The sequence below is a fragment of the Capsicum annuum genome, chromosome 6, assembly GCF_002878395.1.
Source record: "Capsicum annuum cultivar UCD-10X-F1 chromosome 6, UCD10Xv1.1, whole genome shotgun sequence".
Lineage (NCBI taxonomy): Eukaryota > Viridiplantae > Streptophyta > Magnoliopsida > Solanales > Solanaceae > Capsicum > Capsicum annuum.
In genome coordinates, this window is record NC_061116.1 from 491,634 (window position 1) to 500,964 (window position 9,331).

Here is a 9,331-nt window from a genome sequence, read left to right on the forward strand (position 1 = left end):
CTTAGAAGACGTGCAGAATACAGGAAAACAGAAGGATGAAAGGCCATGATAATTTTCGGTACCATGAGAAAATAACCAGTTTCAGCCATAGCCGAAGCACAAAATGCCACAAGTCTCAGCAGGTAGAAGCACTTGGCTAATGTTCAAGGAAGTAAAACCAAGATTGCCAAACTGTAGCCATTGTCTGGTTAAAACGCCGGCCAAGGCACCAATATCTCCAAAAGGGAAAATAGATTCCATCATAAGAAACAAAAAAAGCTCCGAGTCCTTGCTGCGTAAGCTAAATGAACATGATAGATCACACAGTAGAGATAATACTAAAGTACTACAGTTCCTTGACCATATTCAACAAAGTACCTCAAAATGGAATTTGAAAACTAGACAGGTCTGTCTATTCATTTGACCCAGCAGCAGGACCAACAAGGACTCCTTGTGCAGAGCCTTCCTTTCGACCGCCCTCCTCCTTTACTTCATCAGGCTTTCTGATTCTAATCTTATACTTGGCCTCAAAGTCAGATATCTCCTTTTTCTTTTTCTCCAAGGCTTCATTCAGTCGAGCTATAACTTCCTCGATTCCCTCTTTATTGCGTTGAACAGCAGGCAGGACTTCCTTGATGGTTCTCTCTACAAGAACACCTCCAATCATCCTATAACACCGCCTTGCAGGATCAAGTGGTTGTATAGCATTTATCACAAGAGAGTGCTCACTAACTTCCATTTCTAGTTCTGTAATTTTAGAATAAATCTGGGTGATCTCAGACCTCATAGCACTGTATATGTTGGCTATTGCTTGCTCATTGATTGGTTCTTCAGCTTTAGAAGCCATAGCACTGAGACACACACAAAACAGACTATTAGTTTTTCTTAAAATATCAAAGCTTCCTTGCGTAAGATTAAAGTAGAAGCGTAATGTTATCTCAACAAGTGAATAAATATTAATGCTGCTTACAGAAAACATACTGCTCGAATGGTTTACCCAGTCACATATAATGTCTTTCTTGTGCCATGGACACTCGAAGCTTCCTTGCGTAAGATTAAAGTAGAAGCGTAATGTTATCTCAACAAGTGAATAAACATTAATGCTCTCTACAATGGCTTACAGAAAACATACTGCTCAAATGGTTTACCCAGTCACATAAAATGTCTTTCTTGTGCCCACGGACACACAAAATAAAGATCGTAAATTTGAGCTATTAACAAGGTAGGACAAAGATATTAGAATAGAAATGGTTAGACAAATTTAGTTTCTGTGATTATACTCACAACCAGTGTAAGAATCTCAACCTTCTTCCCCGATAACAAGGAGCAAAGTTTAGTTAAGACAAACACCCCCCATCAACGTCACAACTTTCTCATTGCAGCACGATACATCCAATACAGGCCTTAAACTCATGGGAACCACTGGTGAAGTCCACCAACACAATTTAACCATAGCCGAGGCTGAGTATAGTGACCCAAGTAAGAGATGGACTCTACGCATGATTGAGGGTGCATAATTTCCCCCTCGGAAGTTTCAGAAAGATCTACTTATGCCCATATCAATTCAAAAGGGAAAAGGCATCAAAACCTAAGTTGCTAAAATGTGCATTAATTAACCAAGATTTAGTAATAAGAGCATATGCAAATCCATTGTATCAAGTATCTATTGGGTTGGTGTAAACACTTGGACACATTTTTACCACTATATGCCTTGATCCTTCGACGGATCAACTTAGCTATGCTTCTTTCTCCTGATGGACTTAGATTAATAGCTAACTATTTGTAATTTTGTAAGAGCTGAAATCTTATACTTTCAAAGAGACGAATTCACAAGCAATGCACTCCAATACGATACCAATCCAATAACAGGAGGCAAAGAAACACACGTACAACACGTCCTCCTGTGATGAATGCACAGTGAGCCAAGAATTTCCCTAAACTCTGGTTCGATCATGGTATTGCTTGATCAGTGATATAACGAATTGCTTCTAAAGAAGCATCGATTGTTGAGCCATCTGCCTTTTAACGAAAGACATTAACATAATAAATCAAACATTTGAAGGAAAGTAAGAAAGATGTTATCGCTCGAAGCACATAGAATCACCCATAACTGGGTCATCATATAGAAATTCTATGTACTTTGTGGAAGGTACAAAACCTTGTTCCTGCAGATGATTTCCATTCATGATGACGTACATGCCTGAGCAAATGCGAAAGTCATCATTCCAGAAACTTTCACAATCATGTGACCAAGAATTCTCGCAACCTCCAATTAAAGAGACACAACAGATGTTAAGCACTAACAGCATCATATGCAATTTCTCACAGATAAACTTAGTTCTGCCTAGCAAGGACACTACTAATTGGTGGTTCCAAAAACTCAAAGTAGCACTATACCTAAATAATAAATCAACTTCTGACCCAATAGTATAATAATCCTAAAAAGTTCTGTTTTTTCTAATCAGAAGTAATTCTTTTTTAATCAGAAGTAATTCTTACTTTACCCTTTTTTTCTTGATGGTTTCAATAGAAGGTTAGTTGCAAACAGGTCTTTATTTTCCCAAACACGTTAGCAGGACGAGTATCAGTAAGCAAATTATTCATGGTCAACTATTCAAATAGCTATTGCAAAACCTAGATAGTATAAGAATGCAGTTCACTACATCAGAATTAACTAGACCAGTACCCAGGGGAAGCAAGTAGAAAAGAGTAGATTGCAAGGTTATGGAAGTCAACACTGTTTGAAGCCAAGAGGATATCGAACTAGCTAAATACATTCTTTATATCTCTCAGGAAAAGAATTAACAAATTCCGATGAGACTCATCATTTTGCTAATTCCATCGGAATTAACAAATCTTCTCTGGAAGTTGAAGCTTTTAGACTAGGCAACCACACAATACAAAGAACTGCTGAAGCTTTTAAATGAGACAGCACACACGCAACAACATGATATGAAAGCATATCAAGTATATCATAACACACATCAATTTTGGGTTTGAACCTCACCACCATTAAGAAAATATTTTCAATTACTGGTCCAAGAAAAAGACACAAGAGTGGACGTGTTGCAAATACGAAAGTATTATTTCAAATTCTTAACTTTTACATGATACTTTACACACTTCATCAGGTGCACTTTTAAAAATTGCTACAATTTTAAGTGAACTTATTTTCAACTCATTCTTTTTCTAAAAGGACTGGTGATAAATTCAGTTTATCTAAGAGCTTTTTTATAATTACTGTGTCTAGGCAAGCTTGTGCATACCTCGACCAGCAAATATGGGAGGCAACATCATCTAAATTCATCCAACAGTAAGATTTTCTTTATTACTTTTTCCTAAAAAATAAGGTGCAATGGGTTGATCGCATAATCAACAAATTAATCACAAGAACTAGAAGAATGAGGATAAAGGGCAAAAGGAAAACAATAATCTTCCAAGGGAAAAAGATATCATTTGGTGCCTTACTAGTAGCACTTGCATCAGCTAACTCAAAGTAGGTATTCTTCCCGATGAAGATTGAAACGATTACTCCTAAGCCACTAAAGATTAGACACATGAATACTTATGGAAAAATGGGAGGAAAAAGAAAAATAGAATAACAAAAAGTGTACTCTAACCGTTCACTTTCACTTGTCCACTATACTAAAAATAAATTCACTTTCACTTGTCCACTATACTAAAATAATTTTTCACTTTCACTTGTCCACTATAAGCATAGCAAGAGAGAGACAATTTCTTTCTCCTGTTGTACCCTTAACATTGACTATTCATTCCAAATAATTTCTCAAATCCATTAAAGACAATACACCAATTAATATGAGTATCATGTTAAAATATATATAACTACCAGATTGGGATAAGTTGTACTTGAATATCGAAAGGGTGGTGACTAACATCTGCAATCTCTACCCAAGCAAACCAAAATTCATGAGTCCAAGGCACATCCTCTAAAATATAGAAGATTCACTCCAGAATTCTTACACCGACTATAGGTCGAACCATGTTAAGACCAGAGGTGGAGCTAGGACTTCAACTTAGGGGATTCAATATTCAAAGAAAACTTAGTCCAAGGGGGTTCAACACCTACTATAACCACATAAAAAATAATTTTAATCATGTCTAAATAGTATATTTTTCCGTCGAAGGGGGTTCGGCCGAACCCCCTAGAGGAGGCTAGCTCCGCCTCTGGCTAAGACAACCGGATACACTTCTCTCGCTGAGTAGACTTTGAAAGATTAGAAGTATTAGGAACTAATACAGACCTTCCCTCGAAGATCCGTCAAAGTTAAGTCTCTCTAACCAGAAGAAAAACTGAACCAATAATCCCAAGTTTAATTTACATAATTAACAACAATAATAACTAACCACTTGTCAATACTTTCCTCTTTTGTAGCTTAAGAATATAACAGATAATTGAATCAAGAAAGACCATATACTCTCTTAACACAAACAAGCAAGAAAAAAAAAAAAAAGGAGAAATGCTTTCCTAACTTGTCAACTTAGTAACAAAAATTTCCCAATATAAAAGCAAAATAGTGCTTACCAAGAGTGTAAAGATTGAAGGGGGGTAATGAAAATGGTCAAAAGAGAGCAGAGGTAGTAGCCTACTCTGCACTCTCACCAACAAAGAAATTTGTCGGCTTGGAAATGGAAACACTGGGCGAGTCCTCCATGGAGGCGATTGAGCTACACTCGGCTCCATCTACCTTGCTGGCGGACCACGGAAGAAAGAGGGTGTTTCGATGTCTAAATATGGGGGGTATGTGTGCGCGAGAGAGAGAAAAAGAGAGAGGGAGAGAGAGATCATACCGTCGCCGGAGTTTCGATGGAGGAAGGCAACCACTGCACTGCTGCTTCAATGGTTTCGATGGAGAGGGAGAAAGGGGAGTATTTGATTAAAAGGGACAAATAAGTTTACCAATTAAGTGAGGGTTTTGAGTTTTTTAAATTATGTGGGAGGGATAAAAAAAAAATATTGAGTTTTTTTTTAAAGTTTTTTCATTTTAACAATTTTTTTCAGTTGTCGAATAATTTTAATAGTTGTTTAATAATTTTGTGAAGTTGTTTAACAATAATTAAAGTTATTTGATAACTATGCAAAATTGTTTGATAACTGTGCGAAGTTGTTCGACAATTGGAAGAAGTTGTTCAATAACTATGCGAAGTTGTTGAGACAACTGATGCAGTTGTCGAACAACTATCCCAGTTATTCAAGGAACTTTAACTTTTTTAACTTAATAAGATTGTGAAACCCACTTGTTCCCTTTGTTTAGTTGAAGACTTGGGAGGGTTTATAGATTTATTTTTCTCGGGAGAAAGAGAGAGAGGAGGTTACTTTGCTCTAATTTAATTTTGGGAAAACGATCAAATTTACCTCTCTACTTTGAAGAATTAGTTAAATATATCCTTCGTCATACTTTGTAGTCAAATTTATCCTTGGTGTCATACTTTGGGGCCAAATTTACTCTTTTACTTTAGAAATTGGCTAAATATACCTTTCATCATACTTTGGGGCCAAATTTGCCCTCGTTGTTAAAAAACTTTTCATATGTACACTTTTTAAAAAGAAAAGCTCAAATGAACGTTAAATACCCCATTTTTTAAAAATAAAATACACCTTAATCCAATTCGTCTGATTTGACTCGAACCTCAAAAAAGACACAAATAATAAATATACCCCCTTCAGTTCTGTTGGCCAATTTTGCAACGAGATTAAGTCACTAGATATTTATCAGGCATAGCTCATGAAAAATTGATTTGCATCAGTGCAAACACAAAGAAATATATTCTTTTCTCAATTCGTGGATCTGCATCAGTGCAGAGCTCATGAAAAGTGGCACTTGACAAACTAATGCAATAGATTAAACCCATTGGATATTTCTCTGGATGATTGAGTTAAGGTCTCCTTATGTGCCAATCGGACATCTCTTCATTCATATATATTTATATGCAATTTAGATTTATACAAATTTTTTATCATGTCATTTACTCAAAAAATTTATTCACTGGTTGTAGAATTTTGATGCACATAAAATTACATACAAAAATTTGAAATTTGAACGTAATCGAACAAGAGCAAAGTTTGTAATAGACGTTTTCTCTAGTTTCATGCTTCTCCGTTATCCCATTTCGTTTTACGTTTTATTCATTTGTATACTACCTACCAGTGTTGCATGTTGAAACAAAAGTATTTTTGTTCGTTGAAAAAATTCGACCAACAGAACTAAGGGAGGGGTATATTTGTTTGTATATTTTTTATGGGTCAGATCGACCGAGTTAGATTAAGATGTGATTTATTTTTAAAAAATTGGAGAATTTAATGTTGATTTAGACTTTTCTATTAAAGGAAGGTTAAAAGTGAAAAGTTTCTTAACCATGAGGGTAAATATGGCCCCAAAGTATGAAATCGAGGGTAAATTTGGCCTCAAAGTATGACGAAGTATATGTTTAACCAACTTTTTAAAATAGAGGGGTAAATTTGGCCCCAAAGTATGACAGCGAGGGTAAATTTGACCCCAAAGAATGACGAAGGGTATATTTAGCTAATTTTTTAAAAGTAGAGGAGTAAATTTGACCCTTTTCCCTTTAATTTTAGTTTAGAGAGAGGCAGTGAAGTGAAAGAGGAAGGAAACCACTACAGTTTAATACTTTAATAATTAAAGATAATCTTCTGACTACTACAATCGGCTAAAAGCTGAATATATTTAATTATTCAATATGTTTGATTACAGTAGTCGGATATATTTAATATATTTATAGAGAAGCATTTTTGTAATGTATTTAGTAATATATTTATTTATTATTAAATGTTCCGACCAAAGTAGTCAGAAATCTAATTAATAATATATTTAATTAATTATTAATTTTCTGTATAAGAATATGATTATATATTAAGTCATATATTAGTATTTCCGACTACAGCAGTCGGAAATATATATTTAATAATTTATTTTACTTATTTTTTAAATTTCGTATAAGGGACTGATTATACATTTAGTAATATATTTATTTAATTATTTACATTTCTGACTATAGTGGTCGGATATATATTTAATTAATTATTAATTTTATTTAGTTATTAGTATTTTCAACTACAGAAGTAGGAAATATATATTTAATAATTTATTTAAATAATTAATTAATTTTTGTATAAGGGACTGATTATATATTTAGTATTATATTTATTTAATTATTTATATTTCCTACTATAGTAGACGGATATATATTAAATTAATTATTAATTTTATTTATTTATTAGTATCTCCGACCACAGTAGTCGGAAACATATATTTAATAATTTATTTAATTATTTATATTTTCGGCTACTGTAGTCGGAATATATATTTCTTGAAATTTGCCGCCAAATATTCTGACTGTTTTTGTCACAAATAGTATTGAAAAAATATTTTGTAAAAAAAAAAAAAAAAAAAATAAGATTTTCGACTGAAGTAGTCGGAAATTTTCGACTACTTTTTTCAGTCAAAAAATAGCGAATTTCTGGTAGTAATAATAAATTCTCTTGAGTAGTCAAGTAATGCTAGTACATGGGTGTTGGACATAGCCCTCTTTAATGTCTAAAAAGCTTAGGTAGCATCTTCACTCCAATGGAAGGAATCCTTGTTTAGTAACTCAGTAAGAGGCCTACAGATACTTCCATAATTCTTTACATATTTTCTATAGTAACCGGTCAGGCCAAGAAAGCCCCTCAATGCTCTGATGGTGGTCGGTCTTGGCCAATTCAGCATGGCTTGAATTTTGCTAAGATTAGTTGCTACTCCACTGGCAGATATAATGTGACCATGATATTCTATTCTTAGTTGCCCAAATGAACATTTTGACCTTTTGGCAAACAAAGAATGTTGTCTCAAATTTCTAAACATCTCTCCTAAATGCAGCAAATGCCCCTCTAAAGACTTGCAAAATATTAATATGTCATCAAAGAAGACCAAAACAAACTTTCTGAGTAGGCTTTGAAATACCTGATTCATTAAAGCTTGAAAGGTAGCTGGTGCATTGGTCAACCCAAAGGGCATGACCTTAAACTCATAATGATCCATTGAGTCCTAAATACAGTCTTATGAACATCTTCCACCTTCATCCTAATTTGATGGTAACCAGATCTCAAGGCATAATTTTAGCCAAAAATTGACCGGGCTACCCCAGGCAGGTTGGAGAGCGGCCTAGTGTGGGCCATTTTGGTTTTCTTGGCGGTTTGGTTGGTCAAACGGGTGAAACGGCGCAAACGGATCATTTTCGGACCAAATTAGTGTACTAGCCCACGGTTTTTGGGGTGGGCCCGAGCATGATTTAGAAGAAAATCGACCGAACTGCCCTAGGTAGGCTGAGGAGCGGCCTAGTGTGGGGCATTTTGGTTTTCTGGCCGATTTGGTTGGTTAAATGGGCAAAACGGCATGAACAAACCATTTTTGAGCTAAATCTTGTGCTATAGCCTATGATTTTTGGAGTGGGCCTGGGGTTCGAGCGTGATTTAGGCCAAAAATCGATCGGGCTGCCCCAGGCTGGCTGGGGAGCAGCCTAGTGTGGACCATTTTGTTTTTTTGGGTGGTTTGGTTGGTTAAACGGGAAAAACAGCTCGAACAGGCCATTTTCGATTCAAATTGGTATGCTATAACCCACGGTTTTTGAGGTGGTCCTGGAGATCGGGTGTGATTATTGATGAAAATCGATCGGGCTGCCCTTGACAGGTTGGGTAGCAGCCTAGTGTGGGGCATTTAAGTTTTCTAGGCGGTTTGGGTGGTCAAATGGGCGAAACAGTGCGAACGAGCCATTTTCAGACTATATCGGTGTTCTATAGCCCACGGATTTTGGATTGGGACCGGGGTCCGAAAGTGATATTGGCTTAAAATTGACCGGGTTGCCCCAGGAAGGCTAGGACCGATCTAGTGTGGGCCATTTTGGTTTTCTGGGTTGTTTGGTTGGTCAAACGAGCAAAAAGGAGCAAACGGGCCATTTTCAGGCCAAATCAATGTGCTATAGCCCACACTAGCCCATAGTTTTTGGGGTAGGCCTAGGGTTCGGGCATTATTTTGATTGAAAATCGACTGGGATGCCCCAAGCAGGTTAGGGAGCAAGCTAGTCTGGAGCATTTAGGTTTTCAGGGCGGTTTGGCTGGTCAAACGGGCGAAACGGCGCGAACGAGCCATTTTCGAGCCAAATCGGTGTGCTATAGCCCACGATTTTTTGAGTGGCCTAGGGTCCGGGTGTGATTTTGGGCAAAAGTTGAACGGACTATCCAGGAAAACTGGGGAGCGGCCTAGTGTAGGCCATTTAGGTTTTTTGTGCGGTTTTATTGGTCAAACAGGCAAAACGGCACGAACGGACCATTTTT

At 36.3% G+C, this 9,331-nt stretch overlaps 1 protein-coding gene across 4 annotated transcripts; it reads right to left on the minus strand.

Moving 5' to 3' along the window:
- Positions 1 to 214: 214 nt before the first annotated feature.
- Positions 215 to 4,995, minus strand: LOC107855126 (probable prefoldin subunit 2). 4 transcript variants are annotated; one of them, XM_016700122.2, is made up of 3 exons: positions 4,792 to 4,933; positions 950 to 1,019; positions 215 to 830 (listed from the first exon to the last, which is right to left on the minus strand). In XM_016700122.2, the coding sequence occupies exon 3, from the start codon at positions 824 to 826 to the stop codon at positions 392 to 394; it is 435 nt and encodes a 144-aa protein (XP_016555608.1). In that variant the 5' UTR covers positions 827 to 830; positions 950 to 1,019; positions 4,792 to 4,933; the 3' UTR covers positions 215 to 391. The 4 variants fall into 4 exon arrangements, with proteins under 4 accessions (XP_016555608.1, XP_016555609.1, XP_016555607.1 ...); XM_016700123.2 differs by having other exon boundaries at positions 950 to 1,023; positions 4,792 to 4,908; XM_016700121.2 differs by lacking the exon at positions 950 to 1,019 and having other exon boundaries at positions 4,792 to 4,995.
- Between the last annotated feature and the right edge of the window lie 4,336 nt (positions 4,996 to 9,331).

Bases quoted from the DNA above. Each gene is read 5' to 3' on its own strand.
- LOC107855126 (XM_016700121.2), bottom strand. From the start codon at position 826: ATGGCTTCTAAAGCTGAAGAACCAATCAATGAGCAAGCAATAGCCAAC.